The sequence below is a fragment of the Herpailurus yagouaroundi genome, unplaced genomic scaffold (genome assembly GCF_014898765.1).
Source record: "Herpailurus yagouaroundi ecotype Mexico unplaced genomic scaffold, PumYag 210, whole genome shotgun sequence".
In the NCBI taxonomy this organism is placed as follows: domain Eukaryota; kingdom Metazoa; phylum Chordata; class Mammalia; order Carnivora; family Felidae; genus Herpailurus; species Herpailurus yagouaroundi.
In genome coordinates this window covers 13,320,759-13,345,608 of record NW_024412441.1, presented here as the reverse complement: position 1 = coordinate 13,345,608, position 24,850 = coordinate 13,320,759, and the positions used below count along the sequence as shown (strand labels likewise).

Sequence of the window (24,850 nt, the reverse complement as noted above, 5' to 3'; positions counted from 1 at the left end):
AAATACCTGAGACCACTGTATTTTAGCCTTCTGTATAAACACCAATCAAGTTCATGATAAACCTTTGGTGATATCTTTTTAATATCTTTAATTATTCAGCCACCTCTGGTGAATGGTGTCTGTCCTCCCAGAGAGATGGCAGGGCTAGGCCAGTGGAGCCTGGCACCCATTTTCCTTGGGGACTCCAGACCTTGGGAGCCTCAGGGAATGGACTCTGGGCTAAACCTGGCCTGCCTGGGTCTCTGGAGCCCTCCAGCCCATCTTGCTCGGAGCACGTGTGGCTGTCTGAGCAGTGACAGCTGTGGATTTAGATACTCAGCCCAGGATAATGGGGTGCTCTGGAGAATCGCCAGGGAGGAGTAGCCTTACGGAGACACAGGCAAGCTGAACCAGTGACCACTTGGCTTCCTTCACTTCCCTTGAACTTTCCACAAAAGGGAGCTCCCGTGGGAGGAGTCTGGGCCTGGCACTAGTGCTCACAGCAGGTGAGAGGCTGGGTGGACCCCTGGCTGGGGCCAGGTATACCTGGGACCATAGGCCCCTCAGGGAGCCTGGGAGGCCCACGTCTGAGGTTCGGTAAGGAGCAAGACTTTCTAGAAAAGAATCCCGAGCTTCCTGTGGGGATAGGGCCCTGACGTGGGTAGGGTTGCGAGAGCCGATGCAGCTGCCAGTCCCGAGGGTGTGAGAGAACACATCCCTCATGATGAGAAGGAAGAGGCTTACCTGCTTGGTCGCTGCCTGGGCTTTGGGGGCTTGAAGAGGGAAACGCACATTTTCACTCATGTCCAGGACGGTGCAGACGTTTTCTTACATCGTCTCACCCTCTCAGCCACTGTAATGGGCGTGAACATTATCCTTACTTTGATGGCTAAGAATTGCAGCTCAGAGAGGCTACCCAAAGGGTCCAGCTAGGAAGTGGCAGAGCTGGGACCCATGCCCCCAGCTCACCCCAGAGCCTAAGCTCTTGCCACTATGACCCTCCGAGTGGGAAGAGATATTTGTCTGCCAGCCTCCATCACCACATAAACCATGCGGAGAAGAGGCCATCTCTCGGTCTGTAGCTCATGACCTGGGTAGCTTTCTTACAGCCCTGGCATCTGCCCAAACCCTTTGTGCCACACCATAATCCTGCTCCCCTTTAGGCCTGAGCAGCAGTGACTTCCCAGGCCTGACTTGGGACAGCAGACCCCTCTTGCCATGTCATTAGGGTGTGTTTTCTCATCAGAGCATGAGCCCTCCCCACCCAGGGCCCAGGAGCTCACTTGAGTCCGCTATGCCCTTGTTGGCAGGTGCTGGCACCAAAGTCCTGGGGGAGGTTGGGCCTTGGAGAAGGTCACTAAACTGGCAGTTTTCTCTGGCAGATCTCCAGTGCCATGGAGCAGCTGCAGGAGGCCCTGAAAATGTGCAGGGATGATGCCAACGCCCTCCACCTGCTGGCACTCCTCTTCTCTGCCCAGAAACACTACCAGCATGCCCTGGATGTTATCAACATGGCCATCACAGAGTATCCAGAGAACTTCAAGTGAGTTCCCTATGGACACTACAGGGCTGGGGGCCACCTGCCATAGACACAGGTGCCCATGCACACCTCACCCTGCCACATAGCCAGCCAGCACATACTGATTAAGTGCCTACTGCATGCACACTCCTGGCTGGAGGGTCAAGGTGGGGCATGGAAGACGTGTGGGGTCAGAGAATGGCTCTGGCATTCTGTGCCAGGAAGTGTCAGGTGGGGAGTGGTGAGCTCTCTATGGCAGCTGCAGGCTCCATGTGAGCTCTGGGGACCACAGAGGAGACTGTGCTCGAATGCACGTGCTCAAGCTGCTTCCCCCCGCCCGCCTGCCCCGGGCTCTGCATTTGAGCCTTATGGGGACACTGACCTGTGTAACTTAATCATAACCCTGGCACAGCCAGCCAAGGATGGATTCTAACATTGGCTTGGCTGGTGGAGGCCAAGTGAGCCATCCCCCTGCCTCCAAGCAGGCCACTGGCATTGGAGGAAAGGGGTTCTCTCCATCCAGAGCAGTCCCGGCCTCTCCCTCCATCCCTGGCTCCTCGGCACCCCCTATTTGCCACATTGCCCAGATGCCCCTCTCTTTGGAGCAGGGTTCATGCTGCATTTGGCCCAGGCCATGGTGGGTGGGGCAGGACTAGACTTTCCTGCCCCCACCTATACAGAGAGGACCTGCTGCCACCCAACTAGGACACTGGGGAACAAGAGCCATGCTGGACCAGCTGAGGCAGGAGGTGCATGGCCCGCAGGAGGGAATGAGGAGGAGGCCAGTTGTCTTTTGATTTCTGCCCTCCCCCGCCCAGACACGTGACACTGGGTATACTAGACCTTGTTTATCTGAATCCTGTGAACAGGGGATGAGGGGGTCCCTGAGTGCCCCCATTCCCACCACATTCCACCTTCAGGTCTGAAGGAGGGCTATGTAAAACCAGCGAAGGGCAGTCCTGCTTCAGACAGCAGAAAAGAAGCATGGTCCTGGCTACCTTGAGGGATGACTCCATTGGCAGTGAAAACAGGTTCATGAAGAATTAGGGGGAAATTGGTGGGTGCCATAGCCATGTTAGGTGACAGAGGGAAGCCGCTATTGTCCCAGCCCGAGGAGGTTCCCTTCGTGTGGGGAGCCTGGGTGTCCACCTCTGTCCATCCCTAGCCCATCAGGGGGCAGGGCCGGCTTTCCTGTGCCTTTGGCCTCCTTCCGAGGATGCCGCGGGGAGCTTTGCCTGTGGACTCTGCGGGATGGCTTTGTCCTCGCCAGGGCTCAAGAAAGGTGCTTTGGGAGCAGCAGAGTGCCCTTAATGTAAGCTCCCCAGTGTGCCCCACTGAAGAGCAAGCCCCCCGATCAGTTCACTTGAAAAGGTAGGTCACTGAGGGAATATTACAACACAGATGAAATAGTGTGTGCAGACAAGAATGAGTTACCTTGTCTCATTAATCCCACGCACAATACAGCAAGACCTACTGTGTAGAAGTTCATTTTTCACTTTCAGTGGAAATACAAAGAGGACCAATGTTCCTTCTCCCCCGGTTCCAGTTACCTCGCTGTTTTCCTAGCTATGTCCTCACAACTGTCGGGCAGGGTCTGCTACCAGCTGTGTGTGTATGTGTGTGTGTGTGTACTCTGTTGTCAGGCTTTGATGGAAAAAGAAACCTTCCCCAAGAAAAGCTTCGAATCCTAGAGTGGGGAGGGGCTCCTCGCCCTGCTCCCAGGTCAGAACAGGCGTCACAGAAAGAGAGGTGAGGCCTGGTGTCACACATGGTTTTATCAGCAACTCCTTTTCCCAAGTGAAATCTTACATGCCAGTTGAGACGGTGTGGGAACAGAGGGGAGCAGAGCTGTCCTGATGGAAGCAGGGCAGGGGACTGTCATGCCATGCATCTGGCCCTTCCTCGGACCCCCAGTCCCTGCAGGGAGCTCTCCCCTCAACCCACTCCAGCGCCTGACGTCTCACCGCAGTGTCTCCTCCTAACTTCTGGGCTGAATTCTTTCTGCTGCCAGAATCTCATCCCCTGGCCTGAAGTGGGGAGGCTAATGGCACTTCACACTGTGTTGGGGGGGTGAGCCCTCTGGTTCTGCCTCAGCATCCTGACCCACCACAGGGGAGGTGCCTCCTGCCTCCTGGGCTCCGGGGCCTGGTGAGGAAGCCCCCTTCTCGGCAGCCTTTCCCTACTGTGTGGGCAGTGTGTGTGCCCTTCCCCTCAAGCACGCTTTCCGCCCCTCCCCGCCCCCTCAGGTGCACACTCCTTCACCTGGAAACGCTTCACTCACTGCAAGGACCTTCATGGGTGGTGGGGGAGGTGGTCCTTGCTGAGGTTGGTGACTCCTCCTTAGGAGGTGTGGGTGGGCTTTGGGGCCTCCAGGAATGCCTAGAACCAAACCATAACATTTGTGCCTATGTGTGTGTATCCAGGGAGATGACTTTCAGCAGATTCTCCAAGGGACCCTAAACGCAAAAAAGATGGCAAGCGCTTCCCCAGTGCAGACTGGGCTCTTGGTCAACTTGTAGGATAATTGTGCCCCTTTGTGTCAACTGTGCCCCTATTTCTTCAGGCAGGAGCCTTCTGAAGGGACAGCCTCTGCATGAGAACACAGCTGTCCCATCCAGACTAGACTCCACGGGGTCACTGCTGGGGCCTTGGGAGCTTGGGCCATGGGGCTGGCAGCAGGGAGGCATCTTTGAAGTCCAAGCCCAAGAAGGGGAAGTGTTTGAGTCGCATCCCTAGGGTTCTTCCGTTTTGTGTCACTGCAGAGAGGCCTGGGGACCAGAGCATCCCATTCTCTGTGATGCCTCACTGTGCAAAACGTGTCCACTGGGAACAGTGGGGATAGAGAAGCAGTGGCAGATTCTTTATCTCTAAGCCACCGTGAGCCCCTCACCTCCATGGCCATGAGGATCTCTGTCTTGATCAGAGCCAGCCCTAAAAGGCTGCAAAACTAAAAAATATCTACAGGCCACGTCTGGCCTTCCGAACTGTGAGACAGTGCATTTCTGTTATTTAAAATTAAGAAAAAAAAAATCAACCTTTAAAAAAAAATACATATATAAGAAGTTGGGAGTGGGTGTGGAAAATCCACCTACCATGTAGCTCTGTGGGGTGGTCATAGAGCATGACCATGGCTTTTTGCAAAAAGGCAATACTGTTCCCCCACAGATGAAACCACAGAGCACAAAAACCCATGGATTAGCAGGAAATGTCATTGAGTCCATTACCGGCCAGGGATCACTGACAAATGTCATTGCTCTTTCAGTTAAAACTGCATCCTGGTCCCCCAGCTGCTCCCTGTGCTGGGAACAAGCTGTGTGTGGCTCCAGCTGTTGCCATGGCAGAGAATTCAACAGCCGGTCCAGTAAATATCATTGCAGTCAAACAAAAAGATCAAACCCCCTTCACCCTGACCTCAGTGCCCCCAGTGAGGTGTGTATGCCACCCTAAGAGCTCCCCACAGTGTGCTCCTAAGTGGCTTAGGCCTCTCAAAGGCTCTTTTCTGTAGAACCTGCCTGTGCATTGGCTCCCAGAGGCTGTCTTCATGAAGGAAGAGGCTGGCAGGCACATGTCAAGTATAGAGGAGGTATGGCACAGGGGACATGCCAGTGGGTGGGATGGAACCCTTTCCATGTGAGCTTGTCCCCACGTGAGGGCCACAGTTAGGTTCCTGCCCTCACTGGGTCATGCTATTAACCTGTGCCACTTCCAGCAGCTTCCTCATCTGCCAAAGACATCTGTCCTGCCTCCCTCTGCCTCCAAGGTCTGTTGTGAGACTCGGGCAAGAGAAGATCTCACAGTTGGTTTAGAAGCATGCTCAAGGGCAGCAGTGTGGGGCATTCTGGAAGGTAGTGCACCAACAGTGTAAGACAGCAATGTGGCAGCTGAGGGTAGGGTGTGTGATGGGCCTGGAGCTGGAGGAGGGAACCGTTAGCAGGAGGGCAGGGAGGTGCAGGCCGAGGCAGGAAGCCCTGTGGGAAGGTGTCGAAGTTCCTTAGCTGCAACGGATGCTACCCTTCCTACAGGCAGTCTTAAGACTCCTGGAGAAAAACCCAGCCCTCATGGAGCTGAACTTCTGAAAATCCCCCTAAATTCAGGGATTAGAAAGCAAAAGCAAAGAGGATCTTGATTTCTGTGCTGTGGGATGACCTTTAGTTAATGGAGCTCGGGTTTAAAAGGCAGAAACGTGATGAGGCAGAGACTGATGGCCCCGCGGGGACAGTGTGAACCTGGCACGGGGGCAACCAGACACCCTGAGCAGCTTCCTGAAATCCTGAGGGCTTCTGACTAAGCCCTGGACACATGTGCTGGTCGGGCTGTCCCTGGCCAGCCTGCAGGGGGCCTCAGGGGGGCAGCAAACTCCCTATTTGGACCTGGGTTCCAAGCCAGCCAGGCGGTGGAATGTGAGCGGTCTCTGTCCTGTGTGAGCTGGAGGCTGCCTGTGCTAGTCCTTCCTCCTCATCCAGGCTAGGGGAGGCAGCTGGGAGGCTCTGCTGGGGAGGGGCAGGAATATGGGGTCAAGGGGAACGGACCACTGATAAGCATGGTTCCTGAAGCTGGGGCTCCATGGGCACTGGTTTTAGGTAACAGATTCCTTGTGCTTTAGTCAGTGCACTTGTAGTGAGGGTCACCATGGTAACCAAACAAAATTCCTAGGCTAATGATGGGAGCTTTCCAATAACCAGCCTGTCAGTCACTGCCCCCACCCCATGTCTGGCAGCCTGCCAGACCGGTTTTGAAAGCCCAGACTATGGGTGGACTGGTGGGTGCAGGGTCAGGCTAGGCCCTTTTGGGAGTTTCTGCCTGGCCCAGCCCAGGATCTGGGGGACTTGGAAGATCCTAGGGGAAGGTGTATCAGAGTCCGGACGCACTCCCCCGGTGCAGGAATAATATGGCCCTCTCAACAAGCTGGAGCTTGTCATGTATAAACAAACTATAGGCACGGCCATCTCCCCCAGGAAACCTAGGCTGTTTTGGAAAATGTTTGAGCTGATAACTAGGGCATGAGCTGGGGCCAGATGTTGGCTGATTGTAGTTAAGGTGAACTATGGCCTCAAGGGCACTTCTCTGATCTACCTGGCCTGCCTCACCTTTTTCTCAGGTTGCATGGGATATGTTTCTAGCCGTGCATTCCACCAGACAGAAGGATCAGAGTCCCGGGCCTGTCTTAACATTTCTGACTTAAACCCAGTGTGTTTATTGGATGGCTCTTACTAGGGACTTGTAGTAGATCAAAAAGACACTTAAAATACCAACACTCCAGTGAGGGGGCTGGAATCAAAGGTATTAACACAAACATAGTTTATCACTTTGCTGGATTCATTAAACATTTTTGGCCGCCACAGCCCCCAGTGAGGACAAGAGCCAGGGGTTAAACTTGCAGGCCATGTGGCTGAGGGAAGTGTTAAGCCAGGCGTAATCACTGGCACCAGCACTTTCTTCCCCAAAGGTCAGTTCCTCATCAGCTAAGCTGGTTTGACATTCAGCATTTCCCTTCACTGGTTGTTCTGTGGAGCCTCCTGTGATCTTGCTCTGTGTGACACTGTAGTCAGACAGAGTCCTCAGTCTCCCCATGGCAGTCTGCTTGTGCGCAGACAGGCGGGTAGATGACCCAGGTTGTTTTGTTTGTTTGGGGTAGAGAGAAAGGAAAGGAAGGTATTATTTGCAGTTTTTTCCAAAAGGAATTCTTTACTTGTTGAAGTGATTTTAGCCCCTGGTTTCCTGATCCTCACTCCCTGATCTCCTGGCTTACAACATTTACTGGAGATAGGCACTGTGGCCGAGCCCCAAGAGAAAGCCTTTCTGCCTCTGGGAGAGAGGGCATTCTTGCCCTTGAGGCAGGGCTGGCCTCCCTGCTACAGTGGGTGGTCGTAGGGTCCCAAGTGTGTGCTCAGTGGGTTGAGATTATAGACTAAGATGAAGGTGTTTGCCTCTTGGTGTCTTATCCTAGGTTGGGAGCCTACCTTTGTTCCACCTAGGGACCTTCTTTCTGGATGTGCTTCCACTCCTGAATGGTTATGGAAAGGCTCTGCATGGTTTGTGTTCTTATCTTTCAAGATCACGCATTTGTGTTTGTAGAGTCATCTGGAGATAACTGGAGGTAGCAGTAGCTGAGGGAAGCAGGGCCTGGAGGCCTGCCGGGTCAGCCTTGGGTCTGCACAGATAAGAAGGCCTTGCCATGGGGCACTTGGGTGGCTCAGTCGGTTAAGTGTCCTTCTTGATTTCAGCTCAGGTCATGATCTCACTGTTCATGGGATCAATCCCCACATCAGGCTCTGTGCTGACAGCGAGGAGCCTGCTTGGGATTCTGTCTCTCCCTTTCTCTCTCCCTCTCTCTCAAAATAAGTAAATAAACAGGAAAAAAAAAAAAAAAAGAAAAGAAGGCCTTGCCATGCAGCCAGCCATCAGAGAGTTTAGGTAACCCTCTCAGAAATGCCCTGAGGCTATTCTCCAGGCAGGGGCAGGACTTTTGAAGCAAGGAGGAGCTGATTTCAGGAATCAGAAGCTTGCTGGCTATCAGGGAGGTAGGTTGGGCAAGGGAGGGGGGGGGGGCATGGCGGAGAGTAGGAGAGAGAGTCTTAAGCAGGGTCCATGCTCAGCTCGGAGCCCAACACTGGGCTCAGCCCCACAACCCTGGGATTATGACCTGAGCCAAAATCAAGAGTCAGATGATGTTTGTCCAACTGAGCCACCCAAGTGCCCCAAAATCGGTTCACTTTGAATGAATTCATTAAGAGGTGAGGGATCAGTGTGAGCCTTAAAAGATTAGGGTACATGGGTCATTTAATCCTCCAGACCCAAGGTAAAATCATTGGTTTTTACAGCTAAGAGCTGTCATCAGGGTCCCTTCCATGTTTGGGGTAAGTCTCTGGGAAGGGAAGAAAGCTGGGCTTCACTATGGCCTTTCAGGGAGGTCACTCCTCTTAGAGTCACTTTAAGATAACACCCTCAAAGAGCATGTGTGTGAGTTTAACCAGTTAATTTCCCTGGTGGAGTCTCTCAGAGGCATGGAATTTGGTAGAGTGTACGTGACCTGTGTTGCCCAGGACCTGCCTGGCTTCCTGGGCCACTGGTTAGAGCCAGGTGCTGGAGCCTGGTGACCCCACAGCCTGAATGAGGGCAAGGGGGTGAGCCAACTCCTACCAGAGGGCCTGCTTCTTCCCTTCCCCTGTCCCTTCCCATCCGTGGGTGGGGCCTCTGTGCCTAGTCAGCTGGGCAACCTGCCCCACTTTCAAGTCCTCATCCCTGCTGGGCCAGCCTTCCTCTCTAGCTACCCTGAAAGCCTCCCACCCCTCACTCCTGTTGGTCAAAACTGAACCACTCCATTGAGTACTGGATTCTCTTCTAGTTTGTTCCCTGATTGCCTGGGATATACAGTTTGAGCTTCCCCGTGGTGATGGAAGCACCTTCAGAGCAGACTGTGGCCTGCACCCTGCCTCCCCCTCCTCCCTGTGGGGGACCCACAGCTGGGCACCCACACACCGCAGTAGACCCTCCAACGGGTAGACCACAGGAATCATTTTGTTTGTTACTCTGGAGGGAAGGAGGGAACCCACAGGGATGTTGGCGTCTTACAGCCCTCATTCCACTTACCCTGTTTTGTTGTTTGGGTGTGTTTACTTTTTGCTCTTTGCAGCCCTCCTACTTGAAAAGATGAAGAAGCTAATGGGAAAGCTAGATTATATCTCAGGGTCAGACAGCTGGTACAGGGCAGAGCAGAGGCCAGAACCCAAGCTGTGTGGCGGGCTGAACAACCTTGAGACGCTCGAACCCCGTGTGCTTCGATAATAACAAGACAGCAGTGCGCCCAGTGCATGCTCTGCACCAGACATTGCTCTAAGCACTCTAAATGCATTAACTCCCTGATCCCCTCAGGGACCCCAGGAGATAGAGCAACCGTATTACTCTCACTTTACAAATGAAGGCATAAGTAAGCAAACTGTACGTCATCGTAATCGAAGCTGGGTGAATATGGGTGAATAATGGCAGGTAGGGCAAACCTGGATCGAGTGCTTTATCAAGTAAGAACACCCTGCTAGGCCTTAATGTGCATTGTTTCCACATAACAACCCTCCCTCCCCCCTGCCCCTCCCCAGCCGCCGGTATACAATACTGTATAAAATGCTGTCATTCCCATTTTACAGATACAAAACTGAGGTTCTGAGAAGTTAAAGTGACTTGACCTGGTGGTCACATGGCTAGAAAAAGGGAAACCCGGGTTTGACTCGAATCATCAGACTGGGACCCTGCTTTTCAGCACTGAGTCGGACCTGGGGCATGTAAGGTGGGGCCCAATTCCTGTGTATCCCTGGTGCAATGTACAGGCTCTGGCCTCCTGGCCCAGGAGTTAGACTTTCCAGAGGCGTGGCCGCCTGACTCAAAGAATAGCCTGCTTTTTCACTCAATTATGTGTTTTCTGTAAAAATAGAACTCTTCATTAAAACAGCACAGCACAGCCATCAGCCAGAATTACTAATTACTGTCCTTTAAAGAGATAATTCCCCCTTTTGTGCATTCGCCACACCTGCCGCCATCCCCTCCCCCACCATGGAAGGCTCCCACAATGGTCAGGAGCCAGAGGGATGGGGCTGGTGGGACCACAAAGAATGAACAGTTCCACAGGGCGATGCAGCCTGTCTTCTTGGGACTTCTCTGAATCTGGGAAGGCCCACAACTCTCCAGAGGCCTCAGTGAGTCCCTATGGCTCACCCTCCTTCTGTTATTCAGCAGATTTGTTGACATTAGGTCAGGCACTGGGGATACAAAGAGAAGAAAGACATGTTCCCTGCCGGTCACGGGGTCCACTACGGAAGACTGGCAATGATGGTGTGGACTCAGGAGACCTGTCTCGAGGGGTGGCTGTGCACCAGGGCTGCCTTTATAGGCTCTATTGCCCTTAGTCCTCCCAGCAGCCTTCCTGGGTGGTTCCGTTACTGTCCCAGGGAGGTGAAGGCACTTGCCAGGAGGTGCCAGGGCCTGGGAGTGCACCTGCACTGTCTGTTTCCTCCCATTTGATGGGGAACGAGGCATGGGCCAGAGGTGGGTCCTTCCAGTAGACAGCAATGGCCATGTTCAGGTGTTTATTGCATATGTTGAGAATTTTATAGGGAGCCATTTTCAGGAACATGGAAGTGAAAATGTGGACCTGTTGTGCTTGCCACCCACACGGCCCACATCCTTCCCTGCAGCCAGCTCTTCTCTGCTGGTATTCCCCGACCTCCAGGAATGGGGTGCTGGAGGGAGCAGCCAGGGAGGGGACACAGGAAAAGTGATTGGAGGCTCCTGGAAAGGGGAATGGACAAGATGACCTTTGACCCCAGGCTATTGCTTGCTTAGCTAGAGCCATCTTCACAAAAATATCCCCCATTTACAAAATAATTCTTTTAAAAATATATATATTTTTTGGAAAGGCTCACGTTCACCCATTTCTGAGGAGGCTCACCCTAAGATATCTCCTCTTTATGGCAGTGGGAAGAAAAATGATTTGTCTTTGCCTCAGATGGGAACGGCTCCAAGTCTTAATCCTTTTGACAAATAATTAGGAGGCTGATCCTGCCCCAGGATCATGGGCCAGGCAGGGCCCAGGAAGAGAGGGAGGAGAAGGATGCCAGGCTGACCATCATTCTTTGAGAACCTCCTTCATCAGCTGCTGGCCCGAGCGACTGGGAAGATGGTCAGAGATGCCCCGTGGTGACACCCGGAGACACTGGCCTTGCTGGTCTCTGTCTTCCCCCACAAGAGGAGGGCTGGCCCAGATGCAGAGGGCTGCAGACAGACTCTGCCAGGCTGAGACATTTCATGGTCCAGCAGGGGCTGGCTCTGTTCAGGTCAGCTGAGCATCTGTCCGTGCCCCCAGGGTGCTGGACTGTGCAGGTGATGCGGGAGGTGGCAGGTCCCTGCCTTGATCAGAGCACAGTGGTAGATGAAGTGTGTGGGGAGGATGATGGCTGAGGGAGCACACAGCCTGGGCATGAGGTGGCCAGTGTGGACTACCATGGCTCAGGTAGCATTCTTTGGGAGGGTGTGGGCTCCTGGAGAGTGGCCTTGTGGCCTCACTGGGCCTCCCCACTAGGACCAGGGCACACATGCCACTTTGACTGGACAGGACTGTGGAGTCCAGGACCCAGGACTCCTTCCTGTAGGCTCAGCAGCCTCACCCCTGCAGCAGGACAGAGCACATGGTGTGTTTACATAGACTCTTGCTCCTTCCTCTCCCCAGAGAGAACACTCGCTTTCACATCTGCCTTCAGATGCAAGTCGTGGGAAGAGCATTCAGTCTTGTAAGACCTAGGTGTTTATTCGGTATGGGCTTCCACAGCTTGACACACAGGAAAGTGCTGGCAAGAGGGGGTGCTTCAACCTAGTCGGCTGGGGCTCCGTCCATCCCCTCCTGTCCTCTTCCTTTCTCACACCCTTCTTAAGTCCCGGGAGCCACGAGGAGGGCCCCCTGCCTTGCCAAACAGGCCATGAGGTTCAGGGGTTTTCTGGGAGTCTTCAGAGGCATGAGGCCTAGAAGCTGCTTTTCCGGGTCGTCTACACCAGCAGTGTGAAAGCAAGAGTCCCTTCCCACAGCCTCAGCAGGCCCATGCTTGAGGACTGAATGCAGCTGCAGTTTCTCAGCTGCTGCTTATAGGTCATTGCAGTTCATCTAGTGGGAGACCTCACTCCTGTTTTACTGGAACCTGTGACATGCCCTGCTGGGTGACCACAGAGCTGGGGCTTTGGCTCAGGTTTCTCACTCCTAGGCCAGTGTCTGTCCACTCTGAGCGACATCACAGTGCAGGGTCTGAGAACAGCAGCGTGGCCATTCCTCTCCCACAGTGGCTTCCATCAGGGTGTGAGAGGGCTGCTAGGTGCCCATGTTCTGGGCCTTCCTGTCTCAGAGACATCCCTTGGTTGTACTTCTGGCTCTGCCTGGGTGACTGTCTTCCAGGATGAAGACCCTGAATCACAAGGAGTCAGACATCTTCATGTCCTACCCAGAAACCCCTGCTGCTTCCCAGGCTCTGTAAAACTTTGCTTCCAGACAGCTTAAAACAGACTCGGCCGGCACGTTGCTCATTGGCTACATGAGTCCAGCCCACTCTGCGGTTATGAGGCACCAAGTGAACAGATTTCCTCTCCTACCTCCTAACCAAGACCCAGCAGTGGGAAGTGGGGGTGGTAGAAATCAGCTCTGATTTAACATGGACTGTGAGACCCCTGAGTGTGGCCAGATGGTTGTAACAACACACATTTTCACAAACTAAGCAGACACCATGCGCTCGGCTCTGTGCCGGGCACTGGAGAGGCGAGGAGGACCCTGATGTGGGAAGCAGGGCCCTGGCCTGCAAGTACCTGCCATCCAGGTGGAGACACGTGGCGGGACACAGGACAACATAAATAGTAGTTTTACCATCTGTAGGCGGGACCAGACACACACTGTGTCCAGATTATTTGAATTTAAAAATGCTTGATATAAATTTATCTGTGTTATTAAACTCATAAGCCTATGTGGCAAAAAGATAAATATATAAAAACACATATATAGATAGATAATATCTAGAGATATAAGTCTATACTGTGTAAGTGCTAAGTAAAAACTACTGAATATTCAGAGAAGAGCAAGGGTGGTCACGCTGGAGGAGGACTAGAACCACTGAATTAAAATAGTGGGCTTTTTTCAAGTCTCAGAATCCTTTCTTCAAATGACGTTTTAGATTCATTTTGGTGTATAAAGCAGACATGCCAGGGGCTGGGCTGAAGGGGTGGGGTGCCCAGGAAGCACCAGGTTCTGATGAGGCTCTGGCCTCTTGTGTGGGCTGGAAAGTGTTTCCCACCAGCCACAGTGGCACACCAGTGCTCTGCCAGCCTTCTTGTCCTGTTGTGCAAAGAACTGGGCCACCCATCCTGGCCAAGGGGACGGAGAGGAGCCCTGTGCTGTGACAGGGAGTGGGGGAGGGCAGGGGAGAGAGTTCAGCAGTGAATTGGAGGCATGCCAGCAGGTGTGCAGATAACCAAGTCCAACATAGTGAAGGCTCTCCAGAAGGGGTATGTGTACAACCCCCACAGGGACACACAGAAGGTCAGAGGGTGACATCTGGTTGGGAGTTGGCCGGATGTTGGAGGGAAAGGGGAAGTCCTAGCAAGAGCGATGACATGAAGCAGGACACAGATGAGTCCAGGAGCCTGTCCTCCAGTTCAGGTTGCTAATACCCATATGAGCAGCACGCGGGTGCCCAAGGGCATGGGAGGAGAGGCGGGAATGGAAGGTGACTGCACAAAGGCACTTGAATTGATGTCATGGACAGTCAGGGCAGGGTTCTTTGTTGAGGAAATTCCCTCTTGGCACTGCTGAACTGTGATACTAAGGAGATCTCAGGAGCTAATCTGGAGCCTCCCAGGATCCAGGAGTGAAGGATCTGACCAGAGGGTGACTATTGGAGCGCTTGCCCCAGCCCAGAAAGGATGTGGTTTGGTTGAGAAATTCCGTTCTGGGTCACTCACACTAATGGAATGTCAGCAGCCGTGAGGATAACAGCCTGTGTTGGTAGAAGACACTATGCCAGCTCAGCTTTTAGCCACTTCTGTTCTAGGCACATGGTGTGGTCAGGTCTGCCACTCATCCTGGCTCTCAGGGATGCAGGGAACAGGAGGGGGTCTGGGCCTGGCAGAGAGGAGCTGAAGAGGAGGCATGTCTGGGGAGATGGGGTACCAGGGCAATGCTTCGGGGCTGGTCCGCCCAGGGAGCTGTCCCAGGAACCAGCCTAGCCCCACCCTAAGTGGCCTTGCCCAGGGGACTCTGCTGCTGTGGTTGTCTGAAGGGGGGCGGGGAGGGCAGCCTTAGAATGGACTTGAGCCTGGATGTTCCCCACACTGGCAGGAAGGGGTCTTCACGCCTCATCAACACCTTCTCCAGCCACTGGTTCCCCCCTTCCCAATGCTTTACCTCTCCCCCAACTCCCAACCATGTGCCTTCCCACCATCCTTTTTTTTTTTTTTTTTAATCCTTTTAGGTTTTATTTATTTCTGAGAGTGAGAGCATGTGCGCACAAGCGGGGGAGGGGCAGAGAGAATCCCAAGCAGGATCCACGCTGTCAGCACAGTGCCCAACAGCATAGAGCCCTTGGGTCTCAATCCCACAAACCGTGAGATCATGACCTGAGCTGAAACTGACTGAGCCACCCTCCTTTTCATCAAACACCAGCCCCAGCAAGATCCCTTATCTCTTCCTTCATTGCACTGAGTCTGATCCAGTTGATTATCACTTGATAATCAGCACCTGATTAGCTGGGCAATTTGTCATTTTTAGCACTAATTGTTATCTTGAAGGCAGAAATCATGTTTTCTACTCCATATTCCTGAAGCAGAGGTTCCTAATACTTGTGGAGTGTTGGACCCTTCGAGAATCCAGGAAGGAAGAGTAGGGATGGCAGATCCAGTTTTCCCCAGCAGCTGCCTACCAAGATGCAGAGACCATGCTCCTGCCCAGGCCTGTGCAGTCTAAACTGTGGGGACCCCAGTTTCTGGCCTCCCTAGGCCTCCCTGTAAGCCAGCCAGGCAATTCACTAGTAGATGTTCTAAGGGCACAAGGCATCCTAAGGGTCTGAGAAGTCTCCCTGGAGAAGGTGGGATATAAGGTCAAGCTTGAAAGGGGATGAACATGGAGAGACGAGGCCAGGGGAGGGTGGGGGTGCCAGGGTCCTGTGAGCAGAGGCAGAAAATGCACATGCATTTTTGAGGAAAGGTGAGGAGGAAAAATAATAATTGGCCAGAATTCAAACCTCTTCCTCTGAAAAGAGAACTGGGGCAAATTCCACTCTGATCTTCATTCTGTAGCAGCAAGTCACAATCTAAGAAAAACAAGGTGTGAGAAGCAAGGAGCAGAGTGAGGCCATCAACGCCCTTCATCAGGCTGGAGGCCCAGGTCTCAGCACAAGGTCTCAGGCCAGGGCTCCAAGTGCGCGAAAAGGTCAGAGGGGAAAGCTCCCAGGTGGAGGCTGGCCTCCCTGTACGGTGCCTCCAGCCTCAGATCACAGGATGCACCCTGTCTAGATGCAGGACTCCACTTCTATGAGGGCCCGTGTGCCAACCTCAGATGGTCCAGCAGAACTAACCGGGCAGCGATCAAGTACAGGGCCTGACAGTCATGTGGGTTTGTCCCAACAGCGATGCCAGGATTAACAGGGCCTCACGCTCACCGCCCAGTGAGAACCAGAGCCACAGCCTTGTTTGGGTCTCAGTGGCTCAGCCAAGTTCACATGCTGCCCAGGCAGCTGGTGTGCATCAGTGTGGCTGGCAGTACCCACAGTATAAAGAACGCAGTACTTCCACAGCCATTAGTGAATCGCCACTGCCTTGAATGTCCTTAGTGTCCCCGGCTGCCTTGACCCTCCCCTGGGACCCCAATACTCCCTGACAACTGAAAGGTCAACACCTGGCACAGCAGGTCTCCCAGCCCCCCACCCCCACCCCAGTTATGGTGAACAGTGTTCTAACGGTCTCTGCTATGTCCAGGACAGAGGAAGGGAGCTGTCGGCCCCTCCTGTGGTCCCACCTTCTGGTGGGAGCAGCCCTTCCCCTCTCCTCCCAGCCCCCTTCAGGGCCACATCCCCACATCCAGCAGCATCCTGACCTCAGAGGACGCCCAGTTTTCAGGTTGAAAGAGATTCTGAAGTTGCTGCCTCCCTTTGCAGAGCAACTGTGTTCCTAAATGGCGACTGAATAGGACTTGGTGTCACTTGAATCTTATTGCACATATAAAGGGAGCTGGCTGTTTTAGGAAATCCAGTGAAGAATTCTTTGGTAAAGTAACACATGACTGATGACACTCCTCATGTATCCAGGGTCAGGAAACAGTTTGCAGTTCAGTTTAGGAGATGTTAATTGAGCATTTATTGTGCGCTGGCAAGGTCTAAAGCACAACTCTGCCCTTTAGGTAACCTTTCTTTTTCAGTTCCTTGCTTAGCTCCATTCCTGGATGAGCAATTGCTTTCTGGGTCTCTCATATACAAGGTTCACTGGGGGCCTGTGGGGTGTGTGAATATAAAAATGGCCACATGGTCACTGAGGATGGTGCATACCATGGATGTGGGTAAGAGGAACAAACAAAGCAAGACTAGCAGACACACCTAACAGTGCTTCAGAGAGTGGGGCAGGAGAGTATCTGATCAGGGGCCAAGTGGATGAGAGGAGCGGGCAGCACGGTGGGGCAGAATCCCTTGGGTTCCCAGCCTGGGAGGAAGACCAAGGGAAAGGGGGCCCTCTCAGGGACGTGCTAACTGTTCCTGTCCTTCCCTGCAGCCTGATGTTCACCAAGGTGAAGCTGGAGCAGGTCCTGAAAGGCCCGGAGGAAGCCCTTGTGACCTGCAGACAAATGCTGCGGCTGTGGCAGACCCTGTACAGCTTCTCCCAGCTGGGGTGAGTGGCCATCATCATCCTTGGGGTCGCCCAGGGGGTGGAGGGCAGCACTGACAGGGGGTGGTTGCCAGAGCAACAGCCCACAGCTGAGTGGTCATGATGCCTGGGGGTGGTGACGATATTTGAATCAGAGTGTGCTACTTACTGCTCCTGGGGCCTTTTACATCCGTAGGCTAATTTTAACCTTTTGACAATCCTCTGTGAGGACACAAAGAACCTGTTTAGGAAACTGAAGTTCCGAGGGGTAAGAATGAAGTTATTATTGAGCATCTGGGCCAGGTTCTGGGATTGCTACTTACATATTATACACTGTCAGATTTTATTCTCACCCCAGGAGGGAAACTTAGACTCAGGAACCTTAGAGAATTTGCCAGTCACTCACCTGGTAAATGGTAGTGCTGGGGCTTGAACCTGGGTCTCCTGACTCGCAGCCCTGAGCCGGTTGCTTCTTCCTGGCTCCATTTGGAAGCTAGAGGGAAGAGGAAGAAGCAGAGTTTCTGAAAGGCCCACCCCTCTTCCCCACTCACCCACCATCTCTACTTATCCTGTCTCCTGCCACAGCCTCCAGCCTGGGCTCTGGGTTTCTCCTGGGCCAGATAGGAACTCTTGTGCAGATTGAATCTGCTGAAAGTTTTTGCTCAAATCTCCTGGGACACCATGCAGCCCAAAGCAGAAAAGGGCCTTGTGCCAGGCAGGTGCACCATGACTTCCTGGTCCTCTGGTCCTCCCTCCCTCCCCTTCCCTGAAATTGTTGGCTGTATCATCTCCCGGAGGCCTTAGGGGACCCCACTCCGGTAGATGTGATTGCATTTTCACAGGGACTCTTGGAACCCTAAAGGGTTTCACAATCCCCAGAGGCATGTCTCTCTGGTGGTGAAATTTACAGAGGAGGCTCCAGGGTAATCCAATGAGGTTAAAACCCTTGGGCAAATAGGGTCTGCCTCGCTCTGAAGGCCTTTGAAAGGCCTGAGAGATTCCAGGGCAGAGCAGGACCCAGTGAATGGAAGCTGCCAGAAGGAGGCTCTGGGGTGAGGGACTTTTCAGAAAGGGAATGAGGAGCTGTCTGACAGCTGGGTGATATGGGGGTGAGGACCAGACTCTGGTATGAGCAGGGCCTGCACTGAGATACCCCTTGCTCAGCCACTCACTGGCTACAGTCACTCCTTCATGGAGCCTGCAGGTGTATAGTCTGGCTCCCCTTACAGAAAGGAGCTGTCATTGGAGGTGGCAGGAACCTCCTTTTGGCTGTATGACTGGTTGCCTGCTCCTCCAGGCGGTCTCTGTGGGGCCTCTCTGAGCTGCAGCCCCGTGTCTTGGCATTTGGGCCCATCCTAGGCCTCCCCTCCAGGCAGCAGAACTGTGGGGCTGCCCCGTGTTCTCTCCAGGGCTGGGGCTGTGGGTTCTTGCTAGGGTTGTTTAAGTCACCACTCACACACTCATCTGTGATAGGAGGGCCTGGTGGAGCTCCTCCTAGGTTCCCCAGGCACCTCTTTTGGGAAGCCTCCCATAGCTCCCCACTCAGGGCGGGGCAGGGCTCAGCCAGGCCAGCTGCCTGGAGTCAAATAGGAAGCATTCTTTCTGAACCTGGAGCCACAGAGCAGAAACTAGGACTTGTGAAATCTGCTTTGGAGCAGCTGAGGACAGGCCAGAATCCACAGCCTGAAGGTCTGGCCTACCCACCCCACCCATACACCCTCCTTTCTCAGCTCCACCTGGGCCAGCCCATGCTGTCCCCAGGCCCTGCTCAGATGCTTTCCTTCATGGAGCCTGCAGTCACCCAGCCTTGGACGCTTCAGTTCAACCTTCATGATCTAGGTGTTTTGAAGTGCTCATCATGGACTCTCCTCCCCACCTCTCCTCCCCTGGTGGCTGCCAGGTTCTCCAGGATAGGAGCAATGCTGTATGTTGGCCTAGAACCAAGTGACAAAAGTCCCCTGAGATGGGCTGTTTCTGGAGTCATTCTTGGGCTGGGAGGGATGGTGAGACAAGAAGCTGCCTGCGCTGGGCACCTGCCCATGTCGTCTCCTGTACTCCTCATGGTAAACTCATGAGATAGGCATCTTCTGCTTGTTACTGCACACAATGAGATGACAAAAGTAAAACTTAGAATGCTTTGCTGAGGGTCCCACAGCTAAGGAAGGGTGGCCATTGTCTCTGGCTCTTTGGCACCGCACTCTGGTGCCTCTGGGAGCAGAAAAGGGTGGGGAGGAAAGGCATCAACCTGGACCTACTGTGTTTTGTGGATGGTTTCCTCTAATGTCTGCACCATGGCCGTGTACCCACAGGCCCAAGTTCAGGCCAGTGTGAGCATGAGTTAAAATGACAAGGACACCCTGGGCCCTGGCATTCTTGATTGCGACCATCATCTTAACACCCCCTGAAGGTCAGAAGCCTCTGGCCCCAGGCTGGGCTTGCCATCTATCCTACCCTGTTTACCTTGGCCCTCCTCCAGGCTTCCCTGGTCAGTAGGTTCAAGGGCAACCCCAGAAGTAGGCGGGGTGGCTGGGGGTATGTGTGCCCCAGGATGGGCACAACAGGCTGTGCTGCCTTTCTGAGCTGTGGCTCCCCCCACCCCCCACCCCGCTTCCCCACTCTGAGAAAAGAGGAACCTCCCTAGCAGTGTGGGAACCACAAGGACCTGGGGAATTGGGGGCAGGGGAGAGTACCATGCTTGTTTATCTGCCCCCGCAGGGCCCTCCCTCTGGTTCTTCCGGGGCTACCCTGGTAGCCCGAGGTAGAGTGCCTGATGCAGAATGGTGGCTGGGCCTTCCTTCCCTGGGGCTTGGGCTGGGGGTATTTCTGGTAGCCCGTGAAGACCAAGTTTTCCTTGGAAGCTGGATCTTGGTGCCTGCTCTGTGCCTGGCACTCTGCTGGACATTGTGAGGGTGGCAAAAGGTAGCAAAGACCTCCTTTTGTCCTGGGGGAGCTTCTACCATCACTGACTTCAGAGGAGGGAGAGTTTCTAACCCATGTGCTGCTGGATTCATGCTGACGGAGGGCAGGGGAGAAGGCAGCTGTGAGGGGCACAGGAGGCTTTCTGGCTGTATGAGGGTCTCTGGGCTGGGTTCTAAAGGACGGGGGTGGGGGGTTGTGTGGACCAGCAAGAACATTCTTGGTTTGCATGAGCAAATGTTAGCTGCAGGGATGAAATGTGGTAGTATTAAGGACTAGCGGGGAGACTTATGGCCCCAAGGGCACATAGTGGTGGTGGTGTGTGTGTGTGTGTGTGTGTGTGTGTGTGTGTGTGGGTGTGTGTGTGTGGGTGTGTGGGTGTGTACACATGCTGGGGAGTAACAGCATGTCAGTGTAGCTTCTGGGGTTAGCCAGATTCTAGGGTAAGCCTGAGGCCCGATCTGTCTTGCCATCTCTGGTGGTCTCCACCCTTCCTAGTGGTCCTAGCTTTGGCTCCATTCCCAGGCCTAAACTCTCAGCCTCAGACCCTGCCTGGTGTAAGGCTCCCTTGTTCTCCCTGCAAGCCCTCTGCCTCACTGGGGCCTGGCTTTCCCTTGCCTTTCAGAGGCCTGGAAAAGGATGGGAGCCTCGGCGAGGGTGTCACACTGAAGAAGCAGAGTGGCATGCATCTGACTCTGCCCGATGCCCATGATGCAGACTCCGGTAAGAACGTGCCCGTGGGCAGCTGCCCATGTGGGCCCACCGCTCCCTCTCCCAGCCTGAGCACAAACTGGGGAAAGTGGCATCTTCCCAGTCTGGCCAAACCCACCCTCCTCTTGGCCAGCCGTGGCACCAGAGCCTGGTGCTAAGAAACTAAGGAGCTGCCCTCGGGCATCTTTCTGAGCCCATCCTGGCTCTGGGGCGGAAAGTGGACTGCTGGAGCAGGCAAAGGACGGACCCAGCCTCCTGGGCAGGGGTGCAGAGAGGAGAGCCAGGGTGGAGAGTTGACTGTGGAGCACAGAAACCATCTCCCCTTAGGCTCACCCAAGGCCAATGTCTGCCATTAAAATGTCCTTAGTAGATCGAGTGGAGTCAAGTAGAAAGGAATGAGCTGAGCTCAAATTTATAACTCTAAGCCCATAGAGAACTGTTTGAAAGGAGGCCCTGATTCAAGCAGAAAAGCAAAGGCACAAGAAGAATTAGTCACCAGAATGGAGTGTGAGGCAGTTGCGTTTAGTGGCATTGCTCATTTTTTCCACCTTTGCGGACATGAACCGAGATGCACCTTTGTTGTCACTGATGGAGCTGATTTCTGATGCCAAGCCCTGCACCTGACTTGACTTGGAGGCACATCTGAGGGGGCGCTGGGCTGAATGTGGAGCTGCTGGCTCCAAGGAGAGAACGGTGAAGGAGGGCATAGTGCCCTTGCAGTTAGGGAGGGAAGAACCATGAGCCAATTATTAGGACTCCACGTGCACTTGTCTTATAAACTGAAACCATCTGTGGTTTGCCCCAGGTCTCCTGAGTTTATTGGAGCCTTTATTGCCTCTGAGAGAGAGAGAGAGAGAAAGAGAGAGAGAGAGAGAAGAGAGAGAAGTGCTCACATTTCACCTGCATGTGAATTGTAAATGTCAATGGCTTATATATCCTCAACAGGGACCCGTGTCACCCAGAACTGCCACCGGGGAGGTTCTCCGGAGGGCACAGGGTCTGACCTGAGTTGCTACCCAAGGATCCTTCACAGCACAACCTCAAGTGGGACCCTTCTATATCAGATACGATAACATGCACTGGTGAAAACCGAAAGCAAAGAGCACAAGGAAGAAAAGAAAAATCATCCACCGTTTCAAAATCCAGACCTTAATAATGGCCTTTCAGACCTTTTCTCTAGGTCCCTATTTCTTTCTTATACAAATGTGACCAGGGGCACCTGGGTGGCTCTGTTGGTTAAGCGTCCAACTCTTGGTTTCAGCTCAGGCCATGATCTCACGGTTCATGGGTTCAAGCCTTGCATCGGGCTCTGTGCTGCCAGCACAGAGCCTGCTTGGGATTCTCTCTATCTCTCTCTCTCTCTGCCTTTTGCCTGCTCATGCTCTTTCTCTCTCTCAAAAGTAATAAATAAACATAAATAAATAATCATACACTTTTCTAACATGCTGTTTTTCACCTAACTATATAATGTGAACATCCTTCTACGTCGGTTTCCAGATATATGTGTCATTATTTTAATGACTGCAGGGTCTTGTACGAATGTACCCTCACTTATTTTGAATCACTCCCTATCGTTAGACATTCAGATCATTACTGTTTTCAGTAGTGCAGGCACCTTTGCCAGCATTTATGACTATCTTCTCTAGTGATAGACTCTTGGAAGCAGGCTTGCTGCCTGACACTCCTCAATCCCAGCCATGGGTGAGGGTACAAGGAGAGCCCTTCCCAGTGCTCTGTGAGCTGTTTTGCAGCTGCCCGGCCGTGGGGCTGCTCCAGTCACTGCTCTGACTGTGCTGCTCAGCCCTCTCCCCTCTTGCTCTGCAGGGTCTCGGCGCGCATCATCCATCGCAGCCTCCCGGCTGGAGGAGGCCATGTCAGAGCTGACTATGCCGAGCTCAGTCCTGAAGCAGGGCCCCATGCAGCTGTGGACCACGCTGGAACAGATCTGGCTCCAGGCTGGTGAGTGTCTCCGGCCCCAGTGACACCCACCTGCCCGCCTGCAGGCCTCTCAGCTGTGCGCTGCCCTGGAGGAAGGAGTGTGGGGCTATGAGGGCCCCTGCCAAGGCCTGGGTAGACTGTAGTACTCATGGAAAGGCCTGGGGATCAGAAACCTGGGGCCCTGGTTCCAGCTCTTCTTTGCTTGGCCCAAGAAAAGTCACTTAATCTGTCTGGCTGTGGGCTTCCTTCTGCACCAAATGGGGACAGGACCTGCCTGCCTACCTGGGAGAGGCTGTCTGTCAGCAAATACAAGTGTAAGAAGATTTGAAGAAAGACCACATAGATGGATAGTCTTCTTAGTCTCAAAAACAGGCCCATCCCTCCTTCTTGCCCATCTTCCCCTGAGTAAAACCAGTTAGTCCTCAAACCCTAGAGGCTCACAGAGAAGAGGTGAGGGCTGGCAGTGTAGTTCATTGAAAGCAGAGGGCTGATAACACTGGGATGGCCATTCCCTCTTTATTTTTTTTTAATTTTTTTTAATGTTTACTTATCTTTGAGAGAGAGAGAGATCGAGACCAAGCATGAGCAGGGAAGGGGCAGAGAGAGAGGGAGACAGAATCCAAAGCAGGCTCCAGGCTCTGAGCGGTCAGCATAGAGGCCAATGTGGAGCTTGAACCCACAAACCGTGAGATCATGACCTGAGCAGAAGTCAGATGCCTAACCAACTGACCCTCAGGTGGCCTCTTGATAGGTAACTGGCACCACTGCCACCGGGAAATTTGAGGGACAGTTAGTGTTGGGGAGGCAGGCAGCTTCAGGGTCACACACAGCTGGGTTCTTTTTTTATTATTATTTTAGACAAGAGCCAGAGGGGCAGAAGGAGAGAGAGACAGAGAGAAGCTCAGGCAGCCTCCAGAGTGTGGAACTCGATTCAGGGCTTGATTTCACAACCCTGGGATCATGACCTGAGCTGAAATCAAGAGTTGGACACTCAACCAACTGAACTACCCAGGTGCCCCACAGAGCTTGGATTCTAATGCCAGCCCCTTTCTGCCTGTCCTGATCATGAGCTATGAGCTGACATGTGTAAAGCAGTTAGTGCAGCGTGGGACACCAGTAAATGGTGCTTGGTCTCTGTCCCATCCACTATAGTCGTGCTGGAGACAGAAGCAGGATGGCCCCCAGTGGTGACCGTCCTTGAGCCTCCACTAAGGATTCCAGGGAGGCACTTGCTGGGTTTGAGAATTTCATCTAAGCCGGGGTGAGAGGTGGGTTCAAGTGAAAGGGGAAAGAATCAAGGCCATCAATGTACCTGAATGACACAGAATAGCAGCAGCAGAAGAAGAAAAAGGAAGGTAGCAGAATAAGTGCAATCCTTAGAGGCTCCTGGGTGGCTCAGTCGGTTAAGCGTCTGACTTCGGCTCAAGCCATGATCTCATGGTTTGTGAGTTCGAGCCCCATATCGGGCTCTCTGCCCTCAGCAGAAGTCTGCTTCGGATCCTCTGTCTTCCTCTCTCTCTCTCTCTCTGCCCCTTACCCCCCTCTCAAAAATAAAAAATTAAAAAAAAAAAATAAGTGGAATCCCAGAAACGCACCAGGCCAACATGGCCTTCTGATCGAGAACTGCCCGAGTGAAGCTCCTCGCCTGTTTTCTGGTTACCCTGTTTTCTCTACCCAGGGGGTGGCGCCTACAGATATCCAGGGGAGATGCAGAAGACACTGCAAGTAGATGGTTCTGGAGACTGGCAGACATTGCAAGTCAGAGGCAGAATGTGTTTACCTGGGAATCTGAGGTTTCCCGCTGCCTGGATTTCACATATGGTCCTATTAGCATGCAGTACTCCCCCTACTCCCCCACCATAGGTTCTGAATGTGGCAGAGGGGGACAGTTGGGCCAGGATTTACAGGCTAAACAGGGAAGCATTTTAATAATGCAAACATTGCCACAGCTAGCATAGGAGGGTCCCTTAGGATGCTAGGGATGTGTGGGAGCTGTGTTCCACAGCCGGCTTGTTGCATCCTGAGTAGGAAAAGGAATGTTGAAAACTCCAGAGGGATATTAAAAAAGGCCTCCCCTTAGGCAGAGAGCCCCCTGTCATCTGCTAAGACATGAAGCCGTAACGGCTCCCAAGAGGCACACCGGAGCCCCGGCCCCTACATGTGCTTGGGGTAGGAAGCTGCCCACACTGGGCCTTCACCAACTTCAAGGGGCACATCAGCAACCCGGCGATCAGATCTGGAGTTGTGCATTGCCTACTCTAGAGTTCCCAAGGCCTTTCGTTTAATGACGCATGTTGTTTACTACCATCAGCAAATGAACACATTTTTGCATTTCACAAACCTGCTTGCGTTTCTCAAGTATGCTGCTTTATGCTCCGGATGCTAGTGCATCCTGGTAACTCCAGGGAAGGAGTA

General features: G+C 53.3%; 1 protein-coding gene across 3 annotated transcripts in view; it reads left to right on the top strand.

The window, feature by feature from the left end:
• The window catches only part of TTC7A (tetratricopeptide repeat domain 7A), a 119,534-nt gene that overhangs the window by 75,005 nt on the left and 19,679 nt on the right, over positions 1 to 24,850 (top strand). For all 3 annotated transcript variants that reach the window (XM_040453813.1, XM_040453815.1, XM_040453814.1), the window contains 4 exons: positions 1,362 to 1,522; positions 16,778 to 16,894; positions 20,412 to 20,509; positions 22,322 to 22,456. In XM_040453813.1, the coding sequence (XP_040309747.1) occupies positions 1,362 to 1,522; positions 16,778 to 16,894; positions 20,412 to 20,509; positions 22,322 to 22,456 (511 nt within the window). The remainder of the gene's footprint in view (positions 1 to 1,361; positions 1,523 to 16,777; positions 16,895 to 20,411; positions 20,510 to 22,321; positions 22,457 to 24,850) is intronic.